The sequence below is a fragment of the Chiloscyllium punctatum genome, chromosome 39, assembly GCF_047496795.1.
Source record: "Chiloscyllium punctatum isolate Juve2018m chromosome 39, sChiPun1.3, whole genome shotgun sequence".
NCBI classification, from domain to species: domain Eukaryota; kingdom Metazoa; phylum Chordata; class Chondrichthyes; order Orectolobiformes; family Hemiscylliidae; genus Chiloscyllium; species Chiloscyllium punctatum.
Window position 1 is genome coordinate 8,121,735 of NC_092777.1, and position 15,252 is coordinate 8,136,986.

Below are 15,252 nucleotides of genomic sequence, written 5' to 3' on the forward strand. Positions count from 1 at the left end.
CTCTCCATAATTATATCGTACCTGTTTACACCTATCGGCGTGATTAGTTCATTCACTTTACTGCAAATGCTCCAAACATTTCTTCAATGCACTTTTCCCCCCACAATGGACATTTCCCTAAATGTGATTAACCATTGGACAGTGGTTAGCACCCCTGCCTCACAGCATAACAGACCCGTGTTCAATTGCAGCCCAGGGTGACTGTCTGCATGGAGCTTGCCCATTCTCCCTGTGTCTGCGCAGGTTTCCTTCGGGTGCTCTGGTTTCCTCCCATAATTCAAAGATGTGTCGGTTATGTAAAGTGGCTATGCTAAATTGTCTATAGTGTTCAGGGATGTGTAGGTTAGGTGCATTAGTCAGGGGTAATTGTAAAGTAATAGGGTAGGGGAATGGGTCTGAGTGGGTTACTCTTTGGAGAGTCAGTGTGGACTTGTTGTGCTAAAGGGCCTGTTTCCACTCTGTCAGGATTCTATGATGATCAGATCAGCTATGATTCAGTGAATGGCGGTGGAACCTTGATGGGCTAAAATGCTCTGCGCTTACATCTTATGGACATGCAACTTTCTCTTCTTTACATTAAGTAGCACCACCATTGCTGAATCCACCACTATCAACACCCTGAGAGTACTAAGGATCAGGAGCTGAACTGGAAACACAAATAACTACACAGCCTACAAGAACAGGTCAGAGGCAGGGAAACCTAGAGAAAGTCGTACACTAGGTTTCCTTGCCTCTGACCTAGAGAAACCTAATGGGCGCATGGTGGCTCAGTGTTTAGCACCGCTGTCTCACAGCGCCAGGGTCCCAGGTTCAATCCCAGCCTCGGGCGACTGGCTGTGTGGCGTTTGACATTCTCCCTGTGTCTGCGTGGGTTTCCTCTGGGTGCTCCAGTTTCCTCCCACATCCAGATGAATTGGCCATGCTAAAGTGGCCATAGTGCTAGGTGCATTAGTCATAGGATAATGGGTATGGGTGGGTTTCCCTTCGGAGGGTCAGTGCAAACTGGTTGGGCCAAAGGGCCTGTTTCCACACAGTAGGGAATCTAATCTAATCTAATTCACTTCCTGAATCCCCGAAACCTGTCTACCATCTATGAGGTATAAATCAGGAGTACAACAGAGTACTCCCGATTAGCATGGACGAGTGCAGCCCCAACAACACAAAGCAGCCTGCTTGACGGACACCCCCATCTACCACTGTCAACATTCACTCCTTCTGCCATCAATGCTCAGTGACAGCAGTGCTTACCATCTACCAGATACACTCTTTATTAAGGATTCAAAATCCACTCCGGATCTTGAGCACATAACCTAAGCAGATATATTGGTGCATTGATGAGGGAGTGGCTCTCTCAAATGTTACCTGCTGCAGTGTTCAATTGCAGTTCAAGATCAGACCAAAAGGCAGTCGCTGGGCACTTTACAATCTTGAGGACTTGTGACTTGAATTCATCAAATTTAGATCATAATCTGGGCACCCATTTGTTTTATTCACGTTTGTTATTTTGTTTTTCTCTTTTGTTTCTGTCATTTTTGGATGGATGGCAAATATTCAAGACCTTGCTACTCACACCTTCTTTGGAGTTATCTTTTGTTTCCTGACTTGAATCATCCCCGCTTCCTGTGGCCTTGCACTATGAAACTATTTGTCACTTAATCACTCCTGCCTTCCACACATCAGAGACCTTCCCTTTTGTTCTTAGTTCCACCCTCCTCCTTTCACTTTCTCAAAACTTATTCCATTTCTAACTTTTGCCAGTTCTGGTCAAAGATCACGGACATAAAACGATAACTGTTTCTCTATGGCTGCAGCCTAACTAAGAGTATTTCCAACATTTCCTTAATTCAGATTTCAAACATCTGTGGTATCTTCATATAAGTAACAGCGAATTTTGAGAAGATTTGTAGCTCAGGTTGAGGTTCTGGATATAGGTAAGTAATAAATAATCACTGGTAGTCTGACAAACATTTACCCCACAATTAATATTCAAAAAATATGATTGTTCTCACATTAGAAGTAGTGGGGGCTTGCAAAATCTGGTGATATCTGTCTTTTTACTGTTTGATGGGACTGATCCAAAGGGATCTTCGACTACATCTAACTCTGCGTTGTCCCTGCTCAGAAAGCGTTTGATGGGGACAATGTTGAGGGACGTTTACTTTCAGTTTAAAAGAGTAGACAGAGCTTTACTCTGTAGCTAGCCCTGTGCTGTATCTGGGAGTGTTTAAAGCTTACACCTCACTGTACCCTCACTGTAATTATATTCCAATACCACCATGCGCATGCTTCAACTAGAAGAGTACAAAAGTTCAAACATTTTTAAAGATCTGCGAGACATGAGAGAATAAATGAAATAAAGCTATTGCTTTACACATGCTTGATAGTAGTCAGCTTTTGTGATAAACTGTTAACTTCGTATCAGTTAAGTCCATAGCTCAGTGATGCATACAAGATTGAAAAACTGTAAAAACCAATAGTGCAAAATTCATAATCGAGGCTCTGTTCCTGAATCTATATTTCAATATTGGGCTAGGACCACTTTCCTGCATTTAGATGCAAAGCTTTCAGTTACAGCTAAGTATAAAGCCCAAGCCATCACTGAGACAGCTAAAATACATTGTAACTCCCTGGCAGAGGTTCAGAACCCCATACCCGACTTACATAGATACAGAACCCTGCACCGCCACGGCACAGGCGCCGGACCCTGCACCACTCTGGCACGGGCGCCGGACCCTGCACTGCCACGGCACAGGCGCCGGACCCTGCACTGCCCTGACACAGGCGCTGAACCTAGTACCTCCCCAACACAGGCATGGAATCCCAATACCTCCCAGACACAGCACAGAACCTTGTACCTCCCAGGCACAGAACTCTGTACCTCTCTGACACAGCTACCTCACCTCGCACCTCTGATACAGCTCTACCAACCTGCACCTCTCTGAAACAGGAATATAACCCCCATAGCTTCTCTAACTCTAAACCATCCTTCAGTGACATAACAGCCCTTCTTTCATTCAGATAGGCAGAAGAAGGTGATAACCTGTGGTATTACTGCTGGACTGTTAAACCGGAGACCCAAATAAAGTTCTGAACACCCGGTTTTGAATCCCTCTATGGCAGATAGTGGTATTTTAATTCGATAAAAACAAATCTAAAAATGATGACAATGAATCCATTGTCAATTGTTGGTAAACCATCTGGTTCACTAAAGTAACTCCTGTGATGCATTAGTGTCATTGCTGTATTCTCACCCATTTGAAGTGAAGACCTCTGCAGTCTAATTTTGTAATTCTGTCAAGATTGTGGAGCTCTTTAGTACCTTTTACAATCTTGAATCCTCTAAAACTCAAAACTGCTGTAACCTGTTTATTATTTCCTGACTTAGTCCAGCTGCACTCCTGCTTTTAACCTCGGTGCCCTGCAACAGAAACTATGGGCTTACCCAGAGTCTCAATACCAACAGCAGCACCCTCCCTTCTCATGATTGTAACACCTACCAACCAGCTCCTGAGGATTCTTCTTCTCTATATCAAGGATGTCCTGAAAAAAAAAAGAAATATCCAAATGACTGAACCATCACAGTGAACCTCACAATAATCCCTGCATTTTACTGCTCTTTACAAGGCAGTGAGGGCACCTTGAGCAATGACTGAGCTATAGGAATTAAGAGTGATATACAGGAATTCACTGGCCGTAAGTGCTGGATCCAGCACACACCTCTCCACATTTAAATGTCTGTTATGTTGACATTGCACTGGTGAAATCATGCATAAGATTCAGACAGACAGAGAAGGCATGGATGTGAGAATATGTGAAAGATAGAGAGGGGAAGAGCAGGGACAGAGGGAGACACTCACACAGACAGACACTGGGGACATAAGGAGTTTGAGAATGTGGAGTGACAGAGGGAAATGGGTGAGAAAAAGAGCGAGGTGACAGACAGGAGGGTTAGAGACAGAGGGAGTGCGGTTAGAGACAGAGAGAGTAGGGTATTAGTGATAGAATGTGGGGTGGCAGTGAGAGAGCGCAGGGCAACAGCAAGCAGGCAGGACAGTGGATGGGCGGGACAGAAAGCGGGATATAGAGCGGCGTGAGACAGAGAGCGGGGTGAGGGAGAGAGCCTGGGGTGAGAGAGAGGTGGTGGGAACTGAAGGAGAGGGAGGATGAGGTATGACAGAAAGAGCGGCTGGGAGATGGAGCAGGGAGAGAGGAGGTGTGTGGGAGAGATATAGAATGGTGCTGGGTGGCAGAGGAGATGGGACAAGGGAGACAAGGCATGAACACATGGAGAGACAGCGGGATTGGGCAGGGAGGCCGGAACAGCATTTGTAGAGACACAAAGACAGGGAACACCAGGAGAAGTGAAACAATGGGAAAAGAGATAGAATATGGGAGAAATAGAGATGGTGGGGTCAGAGAAAGAATTTGGTTAAAGACATTGGAGGAGAGTTGTTTGTATACCACATGTTCTCAAATTGTGCGTTGTAAACCCTAGTGGGGTTGCAGAGGGTTCATGAGGCACTTGCCTTCTGAGAAGCATTGGACATACCAAAACAGAGGTGTGCTACAGCAGTTTGGGTGCAGGTGGGGTCAGTTGGTGAATGGTTTAAAGGGGGATACGATACATAATGGAGGTACAATAGTTGATGACGCACAGACAAGTACAGAAGAAAACTAAGTCACTCAAGAAAGCAGCGTGAATTTTATCAAATTAAGCAGAAGGGTGCATGGCATGGATTTTAATGCCAAGAGTCTTGTGAGGCAGAGGAGTTAAGGGCATGGATTAGTACATGGGGATATGATATTTTTGCTGTTAGACACACATTGAGAGAGGAACAAATCTGGCAGCTCAATATTCTGGGGCATAGAATTTTTAGGAAGGAAAGGGAAGGGCGTAAAAGAGGTGGTGATATTGCAGTACTGATCAAGGAGTCAATTTTTGTAGTAAGGAGCAATCTTATCTTAAAAAAGGTTCCTCAAATGAGGAAATGGGGAGAACTGAAAAAAAGGGGGAAATTACTTTGCTGTGGGAGTATCAGAGACCCCCAAACAGTCAGGGAGAGTTAGAAAGACAGATATAACAGCAATCTCAGAGAATTGCAAAAACAATAGGGTAACAACAGTAGGGGATTTCAACTTCTCCAATATTAACGTGGATAGGTGATGTGTGAAAGGCTTGGAAAGGGCAGATTCTAAAACTGTGTCCAGGAGAGCTTATCCAAGCTGGTACATAGAAAGTCCTACAAGAGAGGACACTGTGCTGAATCGAATTTTAGGCAACGAAGCTGGGCTAGTGGTAAATGTGGAAATGGGGGAGCATTTCAGTGATAGCAACCACAATTCAGTAAAATTTAAGATAATTATGGATAAGGACAAAGATGGAACAGAATAAGTGTTCTGAATTGGGGGAAGATGAATTTTAACAAGTTAAGACAGGATCTGGCCAAAGTTGGACTGGGAGCAGCTATTGCTGGAAAATCCAGATCAGGTTAGTAGGAGATATTCAAAAGGGTAATAGTGAAAATGCAAGGACAACATGTTTCTGTAAAGGTGAAGGGTGGGATCAACAAGACCAGATCACCCAAAACGTCAAAGGATGCACAAGGATTGGACAAGGAGATTTTTAAAAAATGCTTATGGTAGATACCAAAGGTTCACAACAGTGAATGCCATTAAGGAGTATAGAAAGGCCAGAGAATTGCTTTAAAAAGAAATTAGAAGAACAAAGAGAGGACATGAAAAACATTAGTGGGTAAAGTTAAGGAAAACCCAACAGCATTTTCTAAATGTATTAGCCAGGGAAAAAGTAAGGTCCATTAAGCACCAAAATAGCAGTGTGTGTGTGGAGCTGGAAGACATACCTGCAGTTTGAAATGAGGATTTTGCATTTGTATTCTTTGTAGAGAAGGATGATGTCATATAGAAATTAGGGAGGGGGACTGTACTATACTTGAATTAATTAGCATTGAAAGGAGGTATTAGTGGCTTTAGCAGGACAAATACTCAGGCATAATTGCATTTTACCCTAGGCACGATGGGAGGCAAGGGAGGAGATTACATTAATTTTCAAATCCTCTGTGGCTGCAGGAGGGCCGTCAGAGGACTGATTAATGAGGCACCATCATTCAAGAACAAGGAACAAGAGTAGGCCACTCAGCCTTTTGAACCTCCACCACCATTCAATAGGATCATGGCTGGTTTGATTTTAACTTACATTAATCTACATTTCTGAATATCTCCAATAATCTCTCCTCATCTGTGGTAGTCAAGTATCTATCTATCGCTGCCTTTAAAAAAAAATTAACGATTCTGCATCCAGTGCCTTTTGAAGAATTCCAAAATCTATCAACACTCAGAGAAAAAACATTTAGCTATCACATCTTCAAACCCTTCATTCAAATCATTTCTATAAACTGTAAAGATTTGAGGTCCCAACGCCAAGTCCTGTGGCACACCACTCATGACATCCTGCCAGCCTAAGAAGACCCATTTAGTCATATCCTCTGCTTCTGTTAGCCAGCCAATCGCTATCTATATTTATACGTTACCCCTCTACATCATGAGATTTTACTTTCTCGAATAACCTCTGATGTGGTTCCTTATCATACACCTTCTGGAAATCTAAATAAATACATCCACTCATTTCCATTTATCTACAGTACAAGTTACTTCTTCAAAGAATGTAGATAAATTACATAAAATTAATTTAAATTAGAAGGGTGGGTGGAATTAAAGCAGGAAAATCCAGGCCAAAGAGTGGTAGGGAAACTATTGGAAAACATTCTTAGACCACAGAATTAATCTCGACTTGGAGAGGCAAGCATCAAGGACAGTCAATATGGCTTTGAAAGGGGGAAGGGCATGTTGAACATATTTGACTGAAATTTTATAGGAGGTCGCTAGTTGTATAGATGAGGATAATGCTTGTGATAGTCAACATGGATATCAGAAAGTCTTTTTTGACAAGGTGTTGCTTGATAGGCTCATTACCTCACTGGGATCCAGGGTAATTCAGCAAATAGGAACCACAGCCGGCTTAGTGGCATTCACCAGATGTTGCCATGTTGCCTGGCTGAAGTGGTCTCTTTTCTGAAAGGAGACTACTCAGCCTGGCGTTCTTTTCTTTAGAGCAGAGAAGGCTGACAGCAGATCTGATTGAGGTGTACAAAGTTCTGAGGGCACTGACAGGTTAGATAGGGAGAAACATTTTCCCTAGTAGAGGAGTCAGTAATCAAATGGTACAGTTTTAAGACAAGGTGAAGGAAGTTTAAGGGGATTGAGGAAATGCTGATTCACAAACAGGGCTGTAGGTAACTAGTCCTCACTACCTGAAAGTGTGATATAGCTGGGAACCCTCGACACATTTAAGAACTATTTACAGAATATCTGAAACATTACAGCATATAAGGCTATGCAGCCAAAGGTGGAAAATGGTATATGCTTGGTGGACACGATGGTAGAAGCATGACCAAATGTTGAACACAGCCTGTTTATAGACATGCTAGAGCAATAGCCCTGCTGTACCATTTGATTAGTCAAAGGCAAATTCAAGCCTTTTGCAGAACATAAGAAGACATGAGTCTGATCACTGCTCCTGTTCTAGTAAGTACCCAGGAGAAATGAGTTGTAAGTACTTCATTTAAAAAAAACGCTCCTTAGGTCAATTGGAAATTGGAGAAGTACAGCATTTTTTTCTATAACACCAACAAGTCCTGAACTGTTGGCTGCCAGACTTTGGCTGCACACTTGATCAAAATTAGTGCCCATCATGCAAGCACAAGCCTGTGTTCCATGTTCATAGTTCAGCAAGAAACTAACTGGCACTGACACTTCTTTCCCACCAGTACTGTACCCCAGTGTGAAATAGTTAGAGACCCTTATCCCCATCAGTATGTGCCCTGGTGTTAAACAGTGACAGACCTGTCTCAACCAGGACTGTATTCCAGTGTTATATAGTGACAAGTCAGTACCCACCACCACTGTACTCCTGTGTTATGCAGTGACAGACCTATCCCTACCAGTATTGTCCTCAAGTCTTTACTTAAGAGGAGGAGGATGCAAGTACAAGAATTTGAGAAAGTGGACTGTGAAGTTCTTCAGCAGATTGATAAAAGAAGTGAGGGGATATTGGAGATTTAAAAGTGGTCAAATCCACAGGTCCAGAGGAGTTGTATTTCAGGCTGCTGTGGGAGACAAGGGAGGAAATCACAGGGGTCCCAACTCAAGTTTTTAAATCATATTTGGTCACAGGAGGAGATGCCAGAGGACTAAAGGACAGCTAATGAGGGTGTGAGTAGTTGGTTTATGGATTTCATCACAGTCTTCAACAAGGTCCCACATGGGAAACTGATAAAGAAGGTGAAAGGTCAGGGGATCCAGGGTAACTTGCTATGTTGGATCTGAAATTGCCTTAGTGACAGGCAAGAGAGGGTGTTAGTAGAAGGCTGTTTGTGTGACTTGCGTCGAGTGTGCAATGGTGTACCATAGTGATCAATGCTGAGTCCCTTACTGCACGTGATATTCATAAATGATATCACTCCTCCATAATGTCATTTATAAGTAAGTGTATAGATGATACAAAGATCACCAGGGGATTGATAGTGAGGGGGAAGGTCTTGGGTTCCAGGAGGATCTAAACTCATTGGATGGGCAGATCAGTGACAAATGGAATTTAACCCTGACAAATATGAAGTAGAAGGAAGAAGGAACATGATAAGGGAGTACTCAATGAATGGCAGGACCCGACAAAGCACAGAGGAACAGAGGGATCCTAGGGAGTTTATCCACAGGTGCCTGGAGATGGCAGAACAGAAGGATGCTGGCACTTATCAGCCATTAAATAGATTATAGGAGCAGGGAGGTTATGTTGGAGCTATACAAAACCTGGGTCAGGCTACAGCTGGAGTAATGTGTGCAGTTCTGGTCATCACACTATAGGAAGGATGTGATTATACAGGAGGGATTGCAAAGGAGATTCAGCAGGATGTGCCCTGGGATGCAGTATTTCAGTTATGAAGAGAGAGGATGGATCAGCTCTGGATAGTTCCTTTGTAGCAGAGAAAGTTGAAGGGGGGTTCTGATAGAGGTGTATAAGATTATGAGAAACATGGACAGACGGTGTAGAAAGCAGCTATTTCCCTTAGTTAAAGGGTCAATAACAAGGGGACATAATTTTAAAGTGAAACATAGGAGGCTTAGTGGAGGCTGGTGAGCATCTGGAATACATTGCCTGGGAAGGTAGTTGAGGTGGGGAATCTTACAACCTTTAGAAAGTACTGGAAGAACGCTTAAAATGTCATAGCATTTAAGGCTATGGACCTAGTGCAGGGAAGAGGGACAATCTAGATAGTATTTTTGTTGGGACTGAGTCGGTGTGTCTCTTCTGTATTGCTTGATTCCATGATCCCAGATTTGCTGCCAATAATACTATATCCCAGTACTATGGTGGTAGAACATAGAATAATACAGGCCCTTTGGCCCTTGAGGTTGTGCTGACCTTTTATCTAACTCTAAGAGCAAACTAAGAGTCATGTAAATGTCCATAATGTATCTGACTCTACCACCGCCGCTGGCAGTGCATTCCGCGCACCCACCACTCTCTGTGTAAACTTAGATTACTTACAGTGTGGAAACAGGTCCTTCGGCCCAACAAGTCCACACCAACCCGCTGAAGAGCAACCCACCCAGACCCATTCCCCTACATTTACCCCTTCACCTAACATTACGAGCAATTTTTAGCATGGCCAATTCACCTAACCTGCACATCTTTGGACTGTGGGAGGAAACCGGAGTACCTGGAGGAAACCCACACAGACACGGGGAGAATGTGCAAACACCACACAGACGGTTGCCTGAGGCGGGAATTGTACCTGGGCGCTATGAGGCAGCAGTGTTAACCACTGTGCCACCGTGCTGCCCATAAAAAGCATACATCTGACATTTCCCCTAAACCTTCCTCCAATGACCTTAAAATTATGCCCGCTCATGACAGTCATTTCCACCCCGTGAAAAAGTCTCTGACTATTCACTGTATTGATGCCTCCCATCATCTTGTATACCTCCATGAAGTCGCCTCTCATCCTTTTCTCTAATGAGAAAAGCCTTAGCTCCCTCAACCTTTCTTCATAAAACATGCCCTCCAGTCCAGGCAGCATCCCGGTAAATCTCCTCTACACTCTCTCTAAAGCTTCCACATCCTGCATGTAATGAGGTGACCAGAACTGAACACAATATTCCAAGTGTGGTCTAACCAGGGCTCTATAGAGCTGCAGCATAACCTCGCAACTCTTAAACTCAGTCCCGCTGCTAATGAAAGCCAACACACCATATGCCTTCTTAACAATTCTATCAACTTGGGGGGCAACTTTGAGGGATCTATAGACATGGATTCCAAGATCCTTCTGTTCCTCTACACTGCCAAGGATCCTGCCTTTAACCATGCAATCTGCATTCAAATTCAACCTTCCACTTGAATCACTTCACACTTTTCCAGGTCGAATTCCAGCTGCCACTTATAAGCCTTGTTCTGCATCCTGTCAATATCCCGGTGCAACCTGCAACAGCCCTCCACACGATCCACCACTTCACCAACCTTTATGCCATCAGCAATCTTACTAACCCTACCACTTCCTCGTCCAAGTCATTTATAAAAATCACAAACAGCAAAGGTCCCAGAACTGATCCCTGCGGAACACCACTGGTCACTGGGCTCCAGGCTGAACACTTTCCATATACTACCGCCCTCTGTCTTCTGTGGGCCTGCCAATTCTGTATCCAGACAGTCACTTTTCCCTGTATCCCATGCCTCCTTACTTTCTGAATGAGCCTACCATGGGGAACCTTATCAAATGCCTTGCTAAAATCCATGTACACCACATACACTGTTCTACCTTCAACATTTTTTGTCACATCCTGAAAGAATTCAATAAGGCTTGTGAGGCATGACCTACCCCTCACAAAGCCATGTTGACTACCTCTAATCAAACTATGGTTTTCTAAGTAATCATAAATCCTGTCTCCCAGAATCCTGTCCAATAATTTGCCTATGATTGACTGATCTGTAATTCCCAGGATTACCCCTATTCCCTTTCTTGATAGTCGACAAAATGTGGAGCTGGAAAAATACAGGTCAGACAGCATCAGAGAAACAGGAAAGTCGATGTTTCCGGTCAGGACCCTTCATCAGGACTCTAGATCTGGTGCCAGTTATCTGGTAGCACAACATTGGAGTGTGCCAGGCCTGAGTTCACTGAATATACATTTATATTCCTGTGCAGACGGAATCCAAGTTTGAAACAATCTAACGTGATTGGATGTTCACAATTGAAAGGTTTATTAACAGTTTACAGCAATCAATTATTTTCACTCGAGTCCAGGCTAGAATAGTTATTCAGGCCTATTGGATAGATTGAAATGTAAAAATGTGTGCACAATGAATGGCCATTGCTGCTTGAATGGTAACAGCCAACCAATGCAATCAAAGAAATGTTTAATTGAATTATTTTAAAAAAAAAGAACAAATTAAACTCTTATGACTAAGCAATGCCTCAAGAAGTATGCCTTGGAGGTCTAGAACCTAAATAAACAATGTTTCATGCTCTTTCCCCTCACCGATTTGCTGTTCAGTTTAGTGATTAACACCAACCAAATAAATGCAACTTACATAAACACTCATAAATTGTATTGTGCAATTCACAAGTATGACTATTCTGTGACAAAGCAGAACTGAAGAAATAGCATGTAACTTCTTGCCCTCCAGTTTGATTTGTTAAATACATGAAAAGCATATCTTTGCCGACCTGGTGGGATTCAAGCCTGCCCTGAAATCAGAAGAGAAGTGACCTGCCAATAAACTCAGTCACACTGTTTCTGTCTCACTCTGTTCACTGCTGCACATTCAGCTGCGCTGCTCTGTACAGGAAACTTCATGTGGGCAGACACACCCCTGCTAAACATCTGCAGCATTTGCCAATTCATAGCTTCAGGTTAAAAAAAAATCTGTTGTAACTTGTGTATCTGATGGGCAGGAAAAGATTCCCCGGAAGCAGTGTAATCTTCATTCTAAAACACACACCCTGAACACTTAAGTGATCTGTCTTGGTAGGTAGCAGCACTTGCACTCATACAGGATACTAATCACCAGTAGTCATTCTCATTAGTGGATAGTAATAGGCATGTACAGGCACTTTCACATATTACAGGGCCGTACTGGACAGATAAAGCGATTCACTAAATACAGGATGTCATCGGACAGTACTGTGCAGACGTAAATAGGCAATAATTAACAAATAGGAGAAAGTGAAGACTGCAGATGCTGGAGATCAGAGCTGAAAAATGTGAAAAATAATTAACAAATGTCATGGGCTACATCTTACGATGAAATAGAAGTCAAAAAGCAGGTGGACGCGGGCATGTGCACTAAGCTGATTTTGAAAGTGTCCGGTCAATATGAGAAAATTTGAGATTAAACAGATTGACTTACACTTGCCGCACTTAAATCATATTTTACCCGATCGGTAGACTCTGTAGAAAGTTATACTGAGATGTTCTGCCTTTGCATTTGTTGAAATCAACCAATGGAAATTCATGAGTTCTGCAGAAAGCCCTAAGTGGAACAGTTTTACTCAGCTCATCTCCTCAGCAGGTTTAATATTTCCAGCACAGCTAGCCTGTTCCAACAGACCATTCACAAATACTATGGATACAGAGGCAGGATCATATCTGTGAAAAGTTAACACTAGCACTGGATAGTTCAATGATGAGGTCACATACTGGGTTTGGCGAGAGATTTTGGTCATCATACCTTCCGAAAGATAGGGATGCAGTGGAGAGGACTCAATAAAGTAGCTCCCATGATGGCCTTGGAGAATTCAGCTATGCAATAAACCTCAGGCAACAACTTACACTGGATACAAAACTGAGAGGAGTCATGATCCAGGTCTTCAAGCAATGAAGAGGACAAAGTAAATAAACATATAGTTTGATGAAGCACAGAGAAAAATGATGTAGGTATAACATATAGAGCCAGAAGCAGGTTTGCCCTTCCCTCTGGAGGTGGGGCTGTGGAAATAAATCAAGAAATGAGTGAAATGCAGGGTCAATAGATGCTTATAAAGGGAGTGGGATCACACAAGGGTAAGAAGGAAACTGAAGATTGCAGGTACAATAATAATAATGCTCCTTTTTTTAGGTAAGGCAAGGAAATTAGCATTCTCTGGAATACATCTCCAGGGGTTTTGTGGACGTCAATGGTACATTCATTAGAGAAGATACTCTGCAGATGGGGGCACCAACAAGCTGAATGGTCCATCCTCTTTCTGGACTTGAACCACATCACAGATAATACATTGGATAAACAAGCAGATAAATAATCAGCTTGATTTATTAAATTTAATTTTATCCTGTATTTTGCAGAATGAATTTTCAATACTGTTAAACGGGATTTGCAGCACTGCATGCTTCGATTTCATTGAAACACAACTTGTTAAATAAAATAAAACAAAACTATCATTCCAGATTTCAGTCTATATGTTATGAACATTAGTTGGGATCATAACAGTCTCAAATTCAAAGGGAAAAAAAAACAAGACACTGCAGCAAAGATACATCGTATCATCCTCTGCCATTTCCGCCATTGCCAAACAGACCCCACCACCAGGGATATATTTCCCTCCCCACCCCTATAAGCGTTCTGGAGAGACCACTCCCTCCATGACTCCCTCGTCAGGTCCACATCCCCCACCAACCCAACCTCCACTCCCGGCACCTTCCCCTGCAACCGCAAGAAGTGCAAAACTTGCGCCCACACCTCCCCCTTCACCTCCCTCCAAGCCCCCAATGGATCCTTCCATATCCATCGCAAATTCACCTGCACCTCCACACATATCATTTACTGTATCCGTTGCACCCGATGTGGTCTCCTCTACATTGAGGAGACAGGCCGCCTACTTGCGGAACGTTTCAGGGAACACCTCTGGGACACCCGCACCAACCAACCCAACCGCCTTGTGGCTGAACAATTTAACTCCCCCTCCCACTCCACCAAGGACATGCAGGTCCTTGGCCTCCTCCATCGCCAGACCCTGACCATACGACGCCTGGAGGAAGAGCGCCTCATCTTCGTCTAGGAACTCTCCAACCACACAGGAAGAATGTAGATTTCTCCAGCTTCCTCATTTCCCCTCGCCCCACCTTATCTCAGTCCCAACTCCCGGATTCAGCACCGCCCTCTTGACCTGCAATCTTCTTCCCGACCTCTCTGCCCCCACCCCCTCTCCGGCCTATCATCCTCACCTCCTTCCACCTATCATATTCCCAGCGCCCCTCCCCCCTACCCTTTATCTCAGCCCGCTTGGCACACCAGCCTCATTCCTGAAGAAGGGCCACCAGCCTCATTCCTGAAGAAGGGCTTATGTCCGAAATATCGATTCTCCTGCTCCTTGGATGCTGACTGGCCTGCTGTGTTTTACCAGCACCACATTTTTCAAGCAAAGATTAGTGGAAAGCCTTGGTAAATATTGAGTTTTATAAAAAAAAATGACTAAGAAAAAGGGAGAGAATTTTATATTCATAATTAACTCTTGTTTTTGTCGTCCTTAGAGGGGGACAGAGTCAACCTGAGGAGGCTGACTCCAAACAAGTTACAGGGGGACGGGGGGGAAGAGAGAGAGAGAGAGAGAGAGAGAGAGAGAGAGAGAGAGAGAGACACACAGAAGTGCGTATAGTTGTTCTTCAGAGTAGAAGCTGCAGTAAAACAAAACTAAGTTTGAACTTGAAGAAAACCAGTTAACCTTCCTGCAGTAATTGCCATGAACTGTGACTTTGAATTGATAAATCAGATATTTCCAAGTGAACCAACTGTTCGGTACTTCTTACAAACCAGTTTAAACTCGTTGAGAAAGACAACAGAACATTAAGTTCTAGCTCGCCAAAGAAGGATCATCTCAATATCAGAATCAAGAAAAAAAGGTTTCTTTACTCTGCCAATAATCTATTTATTTCATCAATTTTCCCTACTTATTTGTCTGTGTGCGCAAGCGTGTAAGGGGGAGTTCATAAGGGGATCAGAGAGTTTAGTAAGTTGAGTTATGTTGTGAAGATTGAATTACTGGCACTGTGCATACCTTAAAATAACTTCAACATTTGGCCCAACTCCAGGAGTAAAAGGGTTTGGTTTACAGCACACTATCCCAATCAGCTGATATATTAAGGAAAGTATTGGGGCTAAAAGCTGATAGGTCTCTTGGAGCTGAT

The 15,252-nt window shown here is 43.4% G+C and overlaps 1 protein-coding gene across 2 annotated transcripts in view; it reads right to left on the reverse strand.

The window, feature by feature from the left end:
- The window catches only part of sap30bp (SAP30 binding protein), an 84,653-nt gene that overhangs the window by 43,237 nt on the left and 26,164 nt on the right, over positions 1-15,252 (reverse strand). For both annotated transcript variants that reach the window (XM_072558125.1, XM_072558126.1), the window contains one exon: positions 3,498-3,540. In XM_072558125.1, coding sequence (XP_072414226.1) covers positions 3,498-3,540 — 43 coding nt within the window. The remainder of the gene's footprint in view (positions 1-3,497; positions 3,541-15,252) is intronic.